General features: G+C 46.1%; 1 protein-coding gene and 1 long non-coding RNA gene across 2 annotated transcripts; one reads left to right on the top strand and one right to left on the bottom strand.

The window, feature by feature from the left end:
* Positions 1-9,496: 9,496 nt before the first annotated feature.
* LOC146672841 (uncharacterized) lies at positions 9,497-10,440 on the bottom strand. Its single transcript, XM_085402604.1, has one exon. It carries the CDS (start codon positions 10,438-10,440, stop codon positions 9,652-9,654), a length of 789 nt encoding a protein of 262 aa, XP_085258730.1. The 3' UTR covers positions 9,497-9,651.
* A 6,269-nt stretch (positions 10,441-16,709) lies between these two features.
* LOC146672840 (uncharacterized) lies at positions 16,710-17,316 on the top strand. The gene is made up of 3 exons (XR_014908430.1): positions 16,710-16,846; positions 16,920-17,090; positions 17,170-17,316. It is a non-coding gene; the product is annotated as an uncharacterized LOC146672840 (long non-coding RNA).
* Positions 17,317-19,275: the final 1,959 nt, after the last annotated feature.

Genomic DNA, 19,275 nt, shown 5'->3' with positions numbered 1-19,275 from the left:
TAAACGGTGTACATTTTAGGACATACTCAGGTCTCAGACAAAATGTTGTCAGGTCACAGACAGAAAAATGTCAAGTTTCAGGAAAAAGCTGTCAGGTCTCAGACAAAACGCTGTCAGGTCTCAGGTCTCAGACAAAAAGTCGTCAGGTCTCAAAAGTTAGGTCTCAGCTGTCAGGTCTCAAAAGTCAGGTCTCAGGTGTCAGAAGTCAGGTCTCAGGTATCAGGTCACAAAAGTCAGGTGTCAGGTCACAAAAGTCATGTGTCAGTTCTTAGATGTCAGGTCTCAAAAGTCAGGTCTCAGGTGTCAGGTCTCAAAAGTCAGGTGTCAGGTCTCAAGTGTCAGGTCTCAGGTGTGAACGCTGCTAGTACGGGGTGCCCACAGAAATGCAAAGCAGGAGATGAAACATAGCTGAATATGTTTCAAAACCAACTTCATTCTAATCCAAAGACTAGAAAATATGATGAAGCATATCTTCCCTTTGGCTTCACCTGCACAAGTGCCAAGGTAGGTCACACAGCATCCCACATTCTTGATTTTTAGTTCACACACACTTGTTGTATTGACTAACTACTCCTGACATTTTGGAGATGTTAGCTCTTTATACAGTAACGTTACAGCGGGATACAAAAAATATCAGGCTGATCCTGCCACAATTTGTTCCCCCGTTCAAATCACAAACAGTATCCCACAGTTGTTTATGTTTTTGAACCCATTTTGCACAGAGAGGCATTTTTTGAAAAATGTATTGATAGCAATGTTGAATATTATTACACAGGAAAAAAACAACGACATGTAAAATAATTACACCTCTGCCTTTCTAAATGGAGGGACAGTAACTGCGTGTGTATATGTAAGCATGTAAAACCTGAACATAGTCAGATTAACAGTAACAGTATTTTGTCTCTATCTGCCATTCTGCAAATATACTAAATATTCAGGTTAAGAAACAGTCTGGATAATTCTTAGTATTGTTCATGGTTAAATGTACAGTACTCAGTACAACTTACATCCTTTGAAAGAAATAATTGAAGCATTAATTTTTGTTGTCTGCAAAACTGTAGAACCGAAAAAATGTAACAATAGAACTTCAGATCCCCAGTGTGTGAGGACAGAGAAGGATTGCTTTTATTTCAATTTCGAGAAATAAACTTTATATTTCATTTTGTGATGATTCTGTTCTCATTATGATTACAGGAGCTGCCATCAGATTCAGACCTCAGCACCAACCAGTGACAGCAGACAGATCATCCTACATGTTCACAAGTTAACTGCAAAATTAATTAATGAAAACAGTACAAAGGTTCAAGTACCACTTGTGCTGTCAGTGAAAGCTGCAACTGTTGTGTTGTGTTGTGATAAAACACTGCAACTGACTGGCAATACACAACACAAAAGCCAAGCCATCATGACTAGTTTTTAAGTGTTTAGTTATCCATCAGTAAAACATGAAAAAAAAAGGCACTGAACTGAACTGCAAGTGTGCATGTCCAGGTCGGTCAAAGAGGATATAGGGTACATCAGTGAAGTAACAATTTTTTGTTGATCTTAAGGAAAACTCGCTACTCCAGAGATGTGGTTGTTCTGTTTCTCAGCCAAGATGACAGCAGTTCACACACAGAAAATATATTAATATATTATCATGCTGTTTACAACTACATGAATGTGATTTATTACTATTACTTAAGGTCCGCGGCTCCGAACCGTAGTAAAGGGACCTCTGGCTAATACGTCGTAGCCGAAAACTAGCTTTACTTTGTTGTCTGGGTCAACTTTGCTAGCAAGAGACAGAGAGAGGCGTTGAATGGCTGCTCCAACGGAACTTATTGTTTCGGAGGAAAACACAAACACGGTGTACAGTCGAGTCTTAATAGCTTACCTACAACTGGGCTCGTCAGGCACTCTTCTTGGCTGCAATGGTTATTATTATATTTACATGCTTCCAGCTCCCGTTTCTGCTCAATGACAGCTCGTACTTTTCCACTCTCCTTTTTCTCCCTCCTCGCGCTCACAGACACATAACGGGTATGGCAGTCCATTCTCCCTGCAGCACGGACTACACTGCACATGAGGCTACATTCTTTAGGGCTATGTCTGTAACACTCTCCCTTTTAGCTTAGCACAACAACAACAAAAAGGCGCTCTCTCACCCTGGAAACACACAGTCGCAAAGAGAGCGCGCGTCACCATGTAACCATGGCAACCGTAACGCTGCTGCCTGGAACAACAGAGCATAGCTGTCAAACAAAACCCAAACAATCCTGACCCGCAACAATACAGTTACTCATATTTTGTATTTTAAATATGTAACATGTACTCCGTTACTCCCCAACACTGTCTGTATGAATGACAAAGGGTTCAAACAACTTGACAAGGTTCTCCATCTTGGTCCAATCACTTGTGAGAAGTGTATCCATTCCCAGCTTCTCAAGTAGTTGGTTTAGCTCAGCTCTGATTTGGTACTGTTCCAACAAGTGGTACAATCCCAGATCAGACTTTTGTCACACCTTTTAAACACTTCTTCATTTGTCACTGATGATTTTCTTACAGCATGTACCAGATTTCTTGCTTTAGTTATGACTGAATCAGCAGTTGGGTGTTTCATGGCATCTTTCATTGTGAGATGGAGAGTGTGTGCTAGGCGTGGCCTGTGGAACTTGCTGCTTTCCCCATATTCTTTTTTTTTTTTTTTTTTTTTTTTTTTTTTTTGCCTGTCCCATTTGGTTCTTTAGCCATCAGAATTGTTGTCTGAAGACCAACAAGGATACCCAATGGATTTACTTTGCCAAATGGATCTTCGTGGCATTGCCGTATTGGTCCATTTGGTCGATCTTTGTTTTTATTATTTATTATATTTTATTTTCAGATGTTACAGACGGGACAGACATCAGTGAGGGATAGGAAAGGGAGAAAGAAAGAGGAAGGAAAGGAAAAACAGAAGGGGAGAGGGACAGTGAGAAAGGGGGGGAGAAAAAAAATAAAAATCTCCTGGATCACCTGTTGAGAGAAGAATAGAAGACAAAAAAAACAAAGCAACATACTAAACACAACACCATCGCATTAATCTAGCTAAGTGTAAACAGCAGTATATACTAAATATTCAATGTTGTTGTGCAGCACGCAGGACAGATGTGCTTCGAAGTAGTAGCCAAGAAAGGTGTAATTTAAGTCTACGAGCAGTGAACACCCGTGTGCATACCTGTGTGGATCAGCGTGCTTGTATTCCAAAGGTTTCTCCATGTAACGATCTGCTAGGGAGTGTGGGGGGGGGGGGGGGGGGGGGGGGGCACAGCCCCGTCCTCCAGGGTATGAAGCAGGTATGGAGGAGATCAAAACTCCAGACATCCAGAGGCCCCCAGAACACAAGAGACCATGGAAAACCAACAGAGGGGCAGCCGCGCCACTGTCCCAGCAAGAGCTGAGGAGAGTCCCAGATGAGGGTTCACTCAGCAGCCGCGGAGCAGAAGCCAGGGGGAGTTGCAGTGACGCGCCCGTGAGCTCCGCCGGCAGCCAGCTGTGCCTGAGTGACCGAGCCCCAGGCCGAGAGGCCGGGGGCACCCCACCTCAGAAGTGGTCCGAGCGAGCCCCAGGTTCCAGGCCCCGATAAGCGGCCGCCAAGGAGTGAGCCGGTGTGTACCTGGGCGCCCACCCCCAGACACAAAGAACCACCAACGCACCGACACCTGAGGGAGTCCGCCACCGGCAGGGGAAGTGGTGGTGGGTGGAGATAGGCCTCCAAACCTTGGAGGGCCTGAGGTGTCCCCAGAGAGGTGGTGTCTGATACCCAACCTGACATATAGACACAGACATACAGGCACAGACAGACACAAACATCCATTCCCCCCCTCATGCTCTCATATGCACTCACTCCACACTCAACCAACGTGGAGACAGACATAAAGAGACGCTGTACACACGATCACACTCCCCAAGTGTACTCTACAAACCGGGTCTAGGTACCCTTGCCCCTGGAGGGGGGAACTGCACCCAGACCCAGGTGGTGTTACCCTTTTCCCTGCGGTGGGGAGAGGCAGACCACCCCGACTCCGTAACAGCAGGGAGGCCCCACACTCCAGACCGCAGTCGGACGGCCAACTCCTCCTAGCCCTCCCGCTCCAGCAGGCCGCAGAGAATGGGGGTGGGAGAAGACTCCAAACCTCCCTCCACCCGCTCATTGTAGTGTTGATGCATGTGTGTTCTAAGGTGCAATTAAAACCCAGGAGGGCATGGAGCTACCTGCCAGAGAGCAGCAGGTAAGCGCATAGTCCCTCCTGATAGCCCTCAATGTCTAAGTGTATTTAAAATTGAGAGGTGGGCAACGACGCCAGGGGTGAGGTGTACACCCTGATGGTAATATGGACTCCGTGATTGTGCCCACCCCTAAGATCCTATATGTATGTGTAATGAGAGTGTGAATAATGTGAATGTCTAAGTTGTGGGATAAAATTGAGGCAGAGGCAGCCAGAAGGGGACGGGGGGGGGGGGGGGGGGGGGGGGTAGCCTCCTCTGCACCCTGGTGACATACCCCTACTCCAAGGCCCTGCATGTGTGGGTGGTTGTGGTGGAGCGGGAAGAGGGAGGCAGCTGGAGATGGGGAGGGAAGGAAGGGAGGGGCAGGTAACCCCTCCCTGGGAACAGCTCCCCCGCTGACCCCAGTAGGCACTCCCACACTCCGCGACCTGCCAGAGAAAGAGGGCCCAGGCCCATCCAGACCGGGGCCCAGTGCAGCAGCGCCTCCCGGCCCCACAGAGCCCGGGACAGTTCACCCAACTCCACCACAGAGAAAACTGCACCCACCCCACCATCCACTCATCTTCCAGACTACATAAGACAGTAAACGCCCAGGCTGAGATCTTCCTCCACCTCTCCTGTATCTCCCCCTCCTGCAGAGAGAGTCCCTGAAGAGAGGAAAGCTCCTGCAGATGTGACCATCTCCCCCACCAGTTGAAGAGCCCCCCAGGTGGCTCGACGCACCGGCGGCACCCTGCTCCAGGGCTGGGCCCCCATGCACCCACCCGCCCACAACCCCGGCAACACACCAACCAGGACCCAAGCCCCCGAGGCCCGGCCCGGGCCCCAGCCCGGAGACGGAGCGCCCCCAGAACCTCACGCCCATCCCGGACCCACCCAGGGGCAGCCAGGCTACCAGGTCAGTAACCCACGTCCGTCAGCACAGACCCTCCCCTAGCCCCGCTGCACGCAGCCGCGAGGAAACAGTCACCTGAGAGCCAACAGAGCCCCCAACCGGACATGACCGCTACCCCGGGTTGAGCCCCCCAAGGAAGATGCCTCCGGGGAACCCCCCGACGCCCTAAGCCTGTCCCTACCCCCACACCAATCACAACAGTGAAGGCGGGACCAAACTATGACCCCCCACCCCCACTAGGTGATGGAGCTGATAAAAGGAGCCCAGAGCAATTGATCTGATGTGGTGGCAGAGGCTGTATCAAGACTAATGTAATCTAATAGATAATTTCTATATTGGTTAGAATTAAGATTATTTTTATTTTTCCAGTTCATGAGAACTGTTTTCTTGGCTATGCATAGGGCAGTGAAAACCATATGGGCTATATTCTTTTCTGAAGTGACATTATCTAAGCTGCCCAACAAACACACTAAGGGGGAAGTTGGAATGTTACATTTCAGACACTTTGATAAGTCTTCACATATCTCGCGCCAAAACTTTTGCACTGGTGGACAGAACCAAAGAGCGTGGATGTAATTGTCTGGTGTATTGCCTTGACAGTGTGAGCAGTTGTTGGAAGATGTAAAGCCCATCTTGAACATCCGATGACCTGTATAGTGCACTCTATGTAGTATTTTGTATTGTATTAATTGCAGACTGGGATTTTTAATTAATTTAAAGGTTTTTAAGCAAATCTCAGACCAGAAGTTTTGGTCTAAGCTGACTGATAAATCTGCTTCCCACTTTGCAATAGGAAGGGATATTGATTCATCTAATTTAGAAAGTGTTCTGTATATTTTAGATAATAATTTGGGGGATTTAAGAGTAAGAAAATGTGCCGCACTTAGTGGTGTTTGTAATTCAACTTGACTGAGGTTAAATTTCTTTTTTACTATGGATTTAATTTGTTGATATTCTAAAAATCTTGTCTTGTTGATCCCATATTGTGCAACTAGTCTGTCAAATGGAATAAATTCTGTTCCCTCTAATATATGTTCTAAGTATTTAATTCCTTTACAACTCCATTCTGGGAAATTAATCATATTATTGTTTTGTAATATGTCAGGGTTATTCCAGATAGGTGTACGTTTGCATGGAATTAATGAAGACTCCGTTATTTTTAGAAACTCCCACCATGCTGTCAGAGAAAAGCTGATGTTGATACTTTTAAAGCATTCATGTCTTTTGATGTTTGAGCTAATAAATGGTAGGTCTGAAATCTCTAGATCCTTGCATAGTGCCTGTTCAACATCTAGCCAGGGCTCAACTGAGAAGGTATGTTTTAACCATTCTGAGATGAACTGAAGCCTGTTGGCTAAGAAGTATTGGTAAAAATTAGGCAGATCTAATCCTCCTCTATCCTTGGTTCTTTGTAGCGTTTTTAAGCTGATACGCGGGGGTTTATCTTTCCAAAGGAATTTGGAAATATATGAATCCAGAGATCTGAACCAATCTTGTGATGGTTTGTTAGGGATCATCAAAAATAAGTAATTTATTTTTGGCAAGATCATCATTTTTATAGTGGCGACCCTTCCCATGAGTGATATGGGTAAAGATTTCCATCTAGTCAGATCGCCTTCTACTTTCTTTAGAAGTGGGATGTGGTTTAATTTAGTTAAGTCTGAAAGCTTAGGAGAGACATTAATACCTAAATATTTAATATTTCCGGATTGCAGTGGGGCAGAGGAAGAATTATGGAAGGAGCAGTTAATGGGGAGAACTGTAGATTTTGGCCAGTTAATTGAGTAATCTGAAACTCTTGAAAACCAGTTTATTAAAGTAATTACCTCAGAGAGGTTGGTTTGTGTGTTTTGCAGAAAAAGCAACACATCATCCGCATAGAGACTGATTTTATGTTCTATGTTCTTACATTTTATGCCCTTAATTGTTGTAGCCTGTCTAAATGTTGCTGCTAGAGGTTCGATAAAAATTGCAAAAAGTGAAGGGGAGAGTGGGCATCCCTGTCTGGTGCCCCTCAGGAGACAGAAGCTGGAGGATGTCTGGTCATTTGTTCTGATACGAGCTGTTGGGGAATTGTATAATATTCTTATCCAGTTTATGAAAGAGTTTCCAAAACCAAATTTGTGTAAAGTTGCGAATAAAAATTTCCAGTTAACTCTGTCAAATGCTTTTTCTGCATCTAGAGATAATATTATGGTTTCGATGTTTTTATCGTATGAGTAGTCTATTAAATTAAGTAATCTACGAGTGTTTGTTGAGGAGTGCCGACCTTTTATGAAACCAGTTTGGTCAGGATGAATTAAGAGGGGGGTCATTTTCTCTAATCTCTTTGAGAGAGCTTTGCAGATTATTTTAAGGTCTACATTTAAAAGAGAAATTGGACGATAGCTTGAGGGAAATAAAGGGTCTTTGCCTGGTTTTAGCAGGAGACTAATGTTGGCAGAATTCATATTTGGTGGTAGTCTGCCATTTTCCTCGATTTCCTGCAACATGCCGTGGAATACTGATGCCAAAATTGTCCAGAATTCTTTGTAGAATTCTGCAGGGAAACCGTCTGGACCTGGGGCCTTATTATTGGGCATACTTATCAGGGCTTCCTGGAGTTCACTTGGCGTCAGTGGCAAATCCAGTTCCATTGCTTGACTGTCTAGTAATTTTGGAAGAGTTACGTTGTCAAGAAACAGATCAATTTCATTTTTAGATGGGTTTATTTGTGGTGAGTATAAAGTTTCATAGAAATCCCTAAAAATGTTGTTTATTCTTCCAGGATCATATATTGTGTTCCCCGATAAATCTTTAGCAGCACATATAGTTGTTTTTTCTTTATTTATTTTTAGCTGGTTAGCTAGAAATCGACCTGATTTGTTACTGTGTTCAAAATTCTGCAAGCGTAGTCTTTGTATAAGGAATTGTGTTTTTTTATTAATAATTTCATTTAATTCTAGTTTTGTTTTGCATATTTTGTTCAATGTTTCCTGATCTTGGTTGCACGCGTAGGCTTCTTCTAGTGATTTGATGGTTTTTTCTAATTCCTGAATATTTTTGTTTTCTTCTTTCTTTTTGTGTGATGAGAAAGAAATTATTTTACCTCTCATCACAGCTTTCCCTGCTTCCCATAGAACAGAAGCAGATATTCCGGGAGTGTCATTAAAGTCTAAATATGAAGTCCATTCCTTTTTAAAAAATTTAATAAAGTCTTCATCTTTAAGTAGTGATATATTAAATCTCCAGTTTTTTCTTGGCGTAGTGTTATTCTTGTGTATTAGTGTTAAGGATACGGGAGCATGATCGCTGACAGCTATAGGATGAATCTCAGTGTCTGAGATGTCACACAGCAGTGAGCTGCTGACCAAAAAATAATCCAAACGAGAGTAAGAGTGATGAACATGCGAGAAAAAAGTATATTCCTTACTGGTGGGGTGAAGAGAGCGCCATGCATCGCAAAGACCAAAGTCGCTCATATACTGATTGATTATATTTGTGGACTGCCAATTGCGCTGAGTTCCTGTTGTGTTGAGCCTATCCATGTCTTCATTTAGTCCAAGGTTGAGGTCACCGCCAAGAATGAGTGTGCAATCAAGGTGTTCAGAGAGTGCACTAAAAAATCCGTGGAAGAATGAGGGTTCATCAACATTTGGACCATATATACTTACAATACATAGTTTTTTGTTCAATATTGATAGTTTAATAATTAGAAATCTACCCTCTGGATCTATAACTGTATCGAGTACTGTAAAATTAACATTTTTATGTATTAAAATTGCTACTCCCCGTTGTCTAGAATTATAACAGGCTGCAAACACGTTAGGAAACTCAGGTGTTTTAAGTTCGTTTAAACCTGTGACAGGTCTGTGAGTTTCTTGTAATAAAACAACATCTGCCTGTAGTTTTTTAAGCTGGTTAAATATCTTTAACCTCTTTCCTCTGGAGCCAGCTCCATTTACATTCCATGTGACAAACCTCAGCATGCCCATAATTGTGTGTGTATGTCTAATGATGTACGCTGGGTGTTTCGTTTAGACAGGTGGAGAGGATGTGGAAACATCACTTGTTTGTAAATAGAAAGAGAAAAAGAAGTGTGGTGAGAGGCTCCATAAGTCTGACTATGTGTGTGAATATTCACTAATATGAACAAGCGTGGCTTGCTTATGTGTCCTGCAAGTCTGTGCGTGCTGTGAGGCTGTTGTGAATGTGCTGCCGTTGAGCTGATGTGTTTGCGTGATCGTGGTGTGAAAATATGGAGAAATAGAGGGTGTTGTTTGTAGGTGAGTGGGGAAGTGGGTGATCACAGCAGTGAAAGACAAGAGAAAGAAAGAAACCACATGAACTGTGAGCAACACCAAAAAAAAAGAAACGAAACGGAAACATTCCAATTAAAGCAATGACGGAGGGTGACGGTGTTATATCTGCTATGACATCATATTGATATTACTAGGTTAAACTCATGTTAAAGGAGAGAGTGTGAATGAATAAGAAAAGAGTGTAGCGGGTTCTTATCTGGAGTGCAGTCAATATAACCACGGTGTGGTGCCAGGGTCGCGGTAGAGCTGTCCGTCCACGTAGAGCCGGTCCACGGCGATGACAGCACGGGAGCCTTTCTGGATAAAGCTACGTCGAACTGGGAACAGGACCTTGCGTCGTTCCAGGATCTCTTTGGGGAACTGGTCGTTCACGCTGAAGTCCGTTCCTTTCAGCTCTCTGCCGCGACTCTTCACCTGTTCCTTCTGTTTGAATTGACCGAATTTGGCCACAATAGGCCGTGGTCTCCCGGTCCGCGGCCGCACGCCCCCCAAGCGATGCACTCTATCGAAATCGATGTTCTTTACGATGTCCTCCGGCAGCTTCAGGTGGATTTTAATGAAGCTTTTCACCGTTGCCTCCGCGTCCTCTCCGGCAGATTCTGGAATACCAGAAAACACAAGATTATCTCTCATGCTACGGGCTTGTAAATCGATAACGGATTCTTTTATTTTTTTATTTTCAATGTTTAGCTGGGTCACGTTATCGGTGAGAGATTTAACCGACTCCCGTAGCGTGGCATTTTCAGCGGCAAGCGTTTCCACCTGCTGCTGGCTGAATTCCAGGGATTCTCTCAGAGATTTAAATTCCCGGTGTAAAATCTCCACCAGGGCCAGCCTCGCATCGAAACTGGACAATCGCTTGTCGATTGACTCCAGGATGTCTGCGATGTCATTGCCGGCAGGCGATGTTGTACCAGGGGAGTCTGCCGGGCGATATCTCTTCGATGACGGCGTCTCAATTTTGGTCGGGGAGGATGTACTGTGGGCCTTCTTCATTACTAAATCTTGAAAACAGCGGTCGATGTAATCTTGGAGAGCGTCTAAACTCTCCCCGTTGTCATCCAGGGTGTTAAAGGTGATAGGATAGATGATGTTAAATATGACAATTGATTAGTATATTTGGTAATACTGAAGCTTGAAAAACCTTTGTTAAACTCTATGCTACCATTTGCTTTTTTTTTTCTCCGCCAAAATCTCCGGCGTCTGACGTCACCTACAACATGGGTCGCTTACCTTGTCCGTCACTTACCTGCGTCTCGTCTCACTTACCTGCGTCATCGGCCTTCAGTCGGAAAGTGTAACAAAAGAGGAAACTGGAATTAGTAAGGCTGGGAATAAATCAGACTTTTGTCACACCTTTTAAACACTTCTTCATTTGTCACTGATGATTTTCTTACAGCATGTACCAGATTTCTTGCTTTAGTTATGACTGAATCAGCAGTTGGGTGTTTCATGGCATCTTTCATTGTGAGATGGAGAGTGTGTGCTAGGCGTGGCATTCTGTGGAACTTGCTGCTTTATTCTTGCAGATAAATGTCTAAAAAAAAAAAAAAAAAACAGACAATTATAAAACGTGTAAACATTATAAACATAGAAGCAATAATCTAAAAATCTTGTTATATTTCCACTTGAGGTATGTATTTGATTTGATAAAAACAATTTCTCAAACTACGGACATTAGCTCTGTGCTGCAGGTCTCTTCTGCAAGCAGACCTGTTTTAATTCATTTTATTTCTTAATAGTGTGAGTCACATAGCTATGAGTGAAACATAATCAATATTTAATACTGGACAAAAGATTAGTAAAGATTAGTCGGTTACGTTGAAACCAAGCACACCATTGTTTTTCTTGTGACCAAACTGTGCTCTGCCTAGATTGATTACAAGAAGGCCTATGACTCAATGCCCCACAGCTGGATACTGGAATGGCTAGAATTGTACAATCAACAGGACCCTAAGAGCCTTCGTCAGGAACTCAATGGGGTTGTGGCGTACAACACTAGGCCAACTTCAAGCTCATTCCACAAGTCACCATTAAGTGCGGGATCTACCAATGGGATCCTCTATCCCCTCTGCTGTTCTGCATAGGCCTGAACCCCCTCAGTGAGATCATTAACAAGACTGGCTACGGATGCTGACTACGGAACAGAGCAGTTGTCAGCCACCACCTGTACATGGATGACATCAAGCTGTATGCCAAGAGTGAACGAGACATCGATTCACCGATCCACATTACTAGGATATGTCACGGCTCAACGGCACGAGGGAACAGGGATGGACACAGGCGCAGAAACCAACCCGGAAGCGAGGTGACAGAAAACAAATGATTTATTTCCGCCCACAGGAAAACAAAGGTGAAACACAAAGCGACGCCACCACACTAGTGGCGCGTAGGATTCCTCTGTGATAATGAGGGCGACCTAGACACCTCTAGGAGACGGCCGAACAGCGGGGACAGCGGGGAGGTAGAAACAGGACTAGGTAGGGGCCGGGGCACTGGAACAAGAGGAGATCACGATCAGAGGGATCCAGCAGACAACCAATAATCCTCCGCAGTTGAATTGAATTGCCTTACTTGGTTTCAGATGGAGGGGACAGGTGGAGCGGAAAACCCGGAAGCGGTCGAGGCGTGGGGAGGCAGGCAGGTGAGCAGTGGGCCGGCAGGCCACGTTGTGTGAGCAGCTGGCGGCCCAGGTCCAGGAGGATGGGAGCGAGGGGAACAAGATCTCCACTCCGGGTGCTATCGCTGAGGACAAGAAAAGACAGGTCAGTCATCACACGGCGTTAAGACAAGGTTTAGGATGCTCCACTGAACTAACATGGGAATAGCAGATACTCAGGCGATGAGTGGTTGAGAGCGCAGGTCTGATATACCGCTGGCACGATTGCTCACAGGTGGTCAGCCAGGGAGGGGCAACCGGACTCCGCCTAAAGGAGGAGGAGCCGCTGTCTGAGACCTGCATGTGCCCAACCAGACCATGACAGGATATACAGCAATGACATCGGGATGTCATTCGTACTGGAGAAGTGTAGTCGGATGATAACAAAGAGAGGGAACGTAGTCAGAACTGAGGGGATTGAACTACCAGAAGGTAACATTGCAGACACAGAGGACAGTTACAAGTACCTGGGGATCCCGCAGGTGAATGGGAACCATGAAGAGGCTGCTAGGAAAGCTGCAACCACCAAGTACCTGCAGAGGGTCAGGCAAGTCCTGAGGAGTCAGCTGAACGGTATGAACAAGATCCGGGCTATCAACACCTACGCCCTGCCCGTGATCAGGTACCCAGCTGGTATAATAAGTTGGCCAAAGGAGGAGATAGAAGCTACTAACATAAAGACAAGAAAGCTCCATACCATGCATGGAGGGTTTCACCCCAAGTCCAGCACCCTGAGGCTGTATGCTAAGCGGAAGGAAGGAGGCCGGGGACTGGTGAGTGTCAGCACCAGAGTCCAGGATGAGACAAGGAACATCCACGAATACATCATGAAGACAGCCCCAACTGACCAAGTGCTCAGTGAATACCTCAGGCAGCAGAAACCCAGGAAAGAGGAGGAAGACGAGGAACCATCATGGAAGGACAGGCCCCTGCATGGTATGTTCTACTGGCAGATAGAGGAAGTGGCTGATATCCAGAAATCCTAGCAGCACATGAACAAGCTCTGAGTACAAGATCCATAGAGACTGGGGTCTATCACACCAGACAAGACCCCAGGTGCAGGCTGTGTAAAGATGCCCCCGAAACAATCCAGCACATAACAGCAGGGTGCAAGATGCTAGCAGGGAGGGCATACATGGAACGCTATAACCAAGTGGCCGGCATAGTGCACAGGAACATCTGTGTCAAGTATGGCCTGGAAGTTCTGAGGTCAAAATGGGAGATATCCTCAAGGGTGGTGGAGAATGACCAAGCTAAGATCCTGTGGGACTTCCAGATACAGACGGACAAAATGGTGGTGGCTAACCAACCAGGCATAGTGGTGGTAGACAAACGAAGCAGATGGCCGTAGTGATACACGTAGCGGTTCCGAATGACAGCAACATCAAGAAGAAGGAACATGAGAAGCTGGAGAAATACCAAGGGCTCAGAGAAGAGCTCGAGAGAATGTGGAGGGTGAAGGTAACGGTGGTCCCAGTGGTAATCGGAACACTAGGTGCAGTGACTCCCAAGCTAGGCGAGTGGCTCCAGCAGATCCCGGGAACAACAGCGGACATCTCTGTCCAGAAGAGCGCAGTCCTGGGAACAGTTAAGATACTGCACATGACCCTCAAGCTCCCAGGTCTGTGGAACACTCACTAAGTGTTCCACATTCCTCACACTCAATGTCTGACTCCTCCGACTCAGACTCTATCCACAGTTTTATCTTGGCCCTTTCCAGCAGCTCTTTGCTCATCCTGAGAACCGTTGGTATCAATCAGTTTACATGCAATTCTGAAGAAGCCGTACAGCCTTGACGATGTTGGCCCCATTATTGATTACAACGAGCAGCACCTTCTCTTTCCCTACAGCCCACTCTTCTAATGTCTGATCAGTGCAGCGGGCGATGGCTTCCCTGGTATGTGGGTGCTCCATTCGTTGCACTTTAAGCAAAGCATCATGGACCTGGCCCAGGTGGGTGGTAAAAACAAGCAGAAACACCCATGAAAGATCCTGTTAATCCCCTTTTGCTCCAGCCATCTACACACAGAGTTAGCTTCCTCGCTTCTTTTATTAGTTCTTTCAGTTTCTGCTTTGCTATATCCATCTCGGCCCCAATCAGACTATTAGCTCACACAGTTGTGTAGATATCCCAATCTCCATAAACATATTCACCAACGCTTCCTCTCGCTTGTGATGTTGCTGCGAATGGACCAACCTTGGGCTTGGGCGTGCACACTTACCTTCTCAAGATAAGCTAGTTTAGCCTTCTTTTGCGAACTTTTCAAGTGCACTTTAAGGTTTGTGGGATTTTTCCCCTTTAGAAATGTCCCACAAATTTTTATCTCTTTCCACTAAAAGACACTTGCTTTTATCCAAAACACAGTCATATTCAGAGAAATCCCAAATTCGACTCTAGCGCTTTCTCTTGACTTTTGCTGACAAGATGCTACGCGTGGACGGAGCGGCAACACAGACAACTCGACCAAGGTACTTGCCACCTGCTGGCATAATGAGACAAAGCAAGAAAAAAAATGGAAACTACAGTTCATTTTCCCCCTAGACCAGGCGTAGGAAACGTTAGTCCTCGAGAGCCGGTGTTCTGCAGGTTTTAGATCTCACCCTGACCCACACCTGAATCAAATGATTAGTTCATTACCAGGCATCTGGAGAACTTCAAAACATATTGAGGAGCTAATTTAGCCATTTAAATCAGCTGTGTTAGGTCAAGGACACATCTAAAACCTGTAGGACACCGGGTCTCGAGGCCTGGAGTTCCCTACCCCTGCCCTAGACTAATGTATGACACACACACATGAACAAAAACTAAACACATTTTCTCTATAAATTCAGTTAATTTTAGTTAGTTTTGTGAACGGTCATTTCAGTTTTAGTTAGTTGTCCATTTGTCGCAGTCTTGTTTTTATTTCTATTTCCGTTAACAATTTTTTTTTTATTTCTAGTTTTCATTATTTTGTTAGTTTTCATTAAGGATAATAACCTTGCTTCTTGTTGACATTATGCTAACTGCTAGAGATGTTCTTGGAACCTTGATAATGTAATTGAAAATTTATTTTGTTATGTATTGATCACTTTAGTATTAGTAAACTTCAGTTAGTCACGTAGTCTTACTCATTTATACACTGTAAAAAAAAAGTGCTGTTTTTACAGGAAAACCCTGGCAGCTGGGGTTACCAGGGACTTCCTGTAAAAACGCTTTACAGATGCAACTTGTAAATTGATTTACAGTGAATGAATCTCAGATTAAAACTGTTAAATCTACAGGAAAAAGAAGTTAATTTCACACATAGATGTGATATATAAATACACTATTTCCTGTATCTTTTACAAGTAATAAATGCTTTTTGTGGATCCATAAACTGCAAAATTAACAGGGAAATATCGTACAAAGAACGAATTTAAAATGGTAGAACTATGGTGAAACTGTGCATATTAAATGGAGCTGCTCTGTAAATTATACATAAAATCTATGCTGAATATTATATGTTTTAATGTAAAATTTTAACCATAACCCAGCAAATTTCTTACTGCTACGCCTACACCCAAACATGCAAAAATACATCTTGAGAAAACACAAGAGAGGAAAATATCACTTTTGGGAAATTTATTTTGCAGCCACATTAGCAAAATGACAGCAAATGGATCCATTTTTCCAACTAACACAATATGCAAGGCACACAGCAACTACACAATTCAATCAAAATATAGGCTATAAAAGCTGTGGAACATTCCTGCAAAGCAAGAACCATGTTCATGAAACAAGCATTTGTTAGACCCTCCACCAGAAAAAGTTAAATAACCTGTTAAGACTTTAAAACAAAAAACACATATTGTGCCAAAAATGATCATAAGCACCATGCAACGCAACACGCACCCTGCTGTCACCACAACCATGGCCTTGGTCAGAAAACATCAGCAAAACCACGTGGTGAAACAAACCTACACATGTGGTCTAGAAACATTGCAGTAGCAGCATGTTGTTTTTTTCTTTTCTTATGTAAATAAAGAACATTCCTACAAAGAAAGAACATCTTCATGAATTGGCTTCATGCATTCGACCAGTAAAAGGTTCCAGTACACATTGTGGAACAAAATTAACAAAGTAAAATTAACAGTCCACAGAGAGTCAAGATTTAGGCTTAGCGCCACTCGTGGTCGGCGAGATCCTGAATCAGGGTGAGGACTCGAGGGTTCACACTGAGACGACGCTTTGAGTTTTTGTTCTCTACTTTGGTTCCTTTTTCTGGGTTTATGGAGAAGAAACACCTGTAGAATAACAATCATATAAAAGTTTATTAAGCATTTTTATAATTGATCAGTTAAAATACACGTACAAAGTAAGTAAAAATTAAGTATATACATATATACACACAGTCATGGCCAGAGATGGGCAGTAACGCGTTACTTGTAACGCGTTACTGTAATCTGATTACTTTTTTCAAGTAACGAGTAAAGTAAGGGATTACTATTGCAAAATCGGTAATTAGATTACCGTTACTTTCCCGTAGGAACGCTGCGTTACTGCGTTACTAAAACCGTGATTTTTTTTACGAGAATGTCTCATGACAGTGACGTAGGTGTCATGGTCTGGTTGGGCACCTGCAGGTCTCAGACAGCGGCTCCTCCTCCTTTAGGCGGAGTCCGGTTGCCCCTCCCTGGCTGACCACCTGTGAGCAATCGTGCCAGCGGTATATCAGACCTGCGCTCTCAACCACTCATCGCCTGAGTATCTGCTATTCCCATGTTAGTTCAGTGGAGCATCCTAAACCTTGTCTTAGCGCCGTGTGATGACTGACCTGTCTTTTCTTGTCCTCAGCGATAGCACCCGGAGTGGAGATCTTGTTCCCCTCGCTCCCGTCCTCCTGGACCTGGGCCGCCAGCTGCTCACACAACGTGGCCTGCCGGCCCACTGCTCACCTGCCTGCCTCCCCACGCCTCGACCGCTTCCGGGTTTTCCGCTCCACCTGTCCCCTCCATCTGAAACCAAGTAAGGCAATTCAATTCAACTGCGGAGGATTATTGGTTGTCTGCTGGATCCCTCTGATCGTGATCTCCTCTTGTTCCAGTGCCCCGGCCCCTACCTAGTCCTGTTTCTACCTCCCCGCTGTCCCCGCTGTTCAGCCGTCTCCTAGAGGTGTCTAGGTCGCCCTCATTATCACAGACGAATCCTACGCGCCACTAGTGTGGTGGCGTCGCTTTGTGTTTCACCTTTGTTTTCCTGTGGGTGGAAATAAATCTTTTGTTTTCTGTCACCTCGCTTCTGGGTTGGTTTCTGCGCCTGTGTCCATCCCTGTTCCCTCGTGCCGTTGAGCCGTGACAGTATACTCAGGCCAGTTATATGGACACAGCGGACCCAGCCCGCGTAGCGATCAGTAAGCAGGGGGCTATTATCGGTAGCCACGAACAGACGCTGCAGTACCTACTGGCTCAAGTGCACACACTCACAGACGAGCAGGCTAAAATGCAATCCGACATTCAGTCCCTTCAACCCTCGGCGGAGTCGGAACCCGCCGCCGGTAGCTCAGCGCTGCCCGCCCCGACCGCGCCGTTGCCTCAGCCCGCGGCGGATCCCGAGCCCCAGCGGGGTCACCTGTTTCGCGACGCGGCCTCCCCGGAGCCGGAGCCGTATGCGGGTGACCCAGGGGCCTGTAGCGGTTTTCTGTTACAGTGCGAGCTGGCGTTCGGACGTTCGCCCCGCTCTTTCGTTTCGGACACGGTTCGAGTTTCTTATATAATCGGGAAACTGCGCGACCGAGCCCTGAATTGGGCCGAGGCTTACCTGAGCACACACCCGTTGCCGTCCTGTAGCTACGATGCTTTTCTCGGCGAATTCAAAAGGACTTTTGCCCACCCCGTCTCGGTGGGCAGTGCGGTTCGCCGGCTGTTAAATCTCCGCCAGGGCCGCCGTAGCATCGCGGACTACTTGATCGACTTCCGCACCGCCGCAGCGGCAGTCGGCTGGCCAGATAAAGCCCTTCAGGGAGTCTACTCGCAGTCGCTTAACGAGGACATGAAGGATCAGCTAGCGTCCCGTGACGAACCGGTTACCTTCGAGGAGTTAGCCACGCTCTCGCTTCGCATTGACAACAGACTGCGGGAGCGAGAGCGGGAGAGGAACTCCAGCACCCGTCGGCCAGTGCGGCGTGCGTCACCTGTTTACATTCCCCCGTCGCCGCTTCCGGTTCAGCCATCAGCCCCAGTCGCTGGGGAGAGGGCTGACCCGGAACCGGAACCCATGCAGCTCGGGCGATCCCGGTTGTCTCCGCAAGAGAGAGAGAGACGTCGCCGCGCTCGTTCGTGTTTTTACTGCGGTTCCGCGGAGCATTTCATTGCCGCCTGTCCGGAGAAGGGAAAAGGGGACGCCCGCCGGTAAGTCCGGGGATACGGGTGGGCGGTACCTATAGTGATTCTAAGCCCCGCTTCCTGTTGCCGGTTACGCTCTTGCTCGGCTCCGCAACCCACACGTCCCGGGCGTTAATCGATTCGGGCGCTGAGCAGAGTCTCATTGATATGAAACTAGCCAAGCAACTGAATATTCCCCTGTTTGAGTTGGAGTCTAGCCTCCCAGTTAAAGCACTGGATAACCAAGTTTTCTCCCACATCACTCACCGTACCGCTCCTGTTACTGTAGTCGCCTCAGGCAACCATAGGGAAAGGCTCCCCTTCCTGACGTTCCATTCCTCCAGCATCCCCATCGTCCTTGGTTTCACCTGGCTAAAGCTACATAACCCACATCTGGATTGGGCTGGGCAAAAAGTAATAAGTTGGAGCCCGTTTTGCCATGCCAATTGTCTCGTCTCAGCCCCGCCGTCAGCCGTTGCCGAGCCCGCACGTGACGCGAGTGCTGCCGTGGACCTTTCTGTCGTACCGTCAGTGTACCACGATTTGAGGGAGGTGTTTAACAAGGACAAAGCCCAAGCACTGCCCCCGCACAGGCCATATGACTGTTCCATTACGTTGTTACCGGGCTCCCCCCTACCCACGAGCCGCCTTTACAATCTGTCTCATCCTGAGAAGGCAGCCATGGAAAAGTACATAAAGGACTCCCTGGCGGCCGGCATCATCAGACCCTCCTCTTCGTCTGTCGGGGCCGGATTCTTCTTTGTCGGTAAGAAGGACGGCTCGCTCCGTCCCTGTATTGATTACAGGAGGCTTAATGACATAACAGTAAA

Source organism: Rhamphochromis longiceps, linkage group LG3 (genome assembly GCF_057381845.1).
Source record: "Rhamphochromis longiceps isolate RC_006_pf linkage group LG3, R_longiceps_female_GT1.1, whole genome shotgun sequence".
NCBI classification, from domain to species: domain Eukaryota; kingdom Metazoa; phylum Chordata; class Actinopteri; order Cichliformes; family Cichlidae; genus Rhamphochromis; species Rhamphochromis longiceps.
This window is presented reverse-complemented; position numbering and strand designations above follow the sequence as displayed.

What these genes read in the sequence shown, in the direction of transcription:
- LOC146672841 (XM_085402604.1), bottom strand. Translation starts at nt 10,440, where the DNA reads ATGAAGAAGGCCCACAGTACATCCTCCCCGACCAAAATTGAGACGCCG.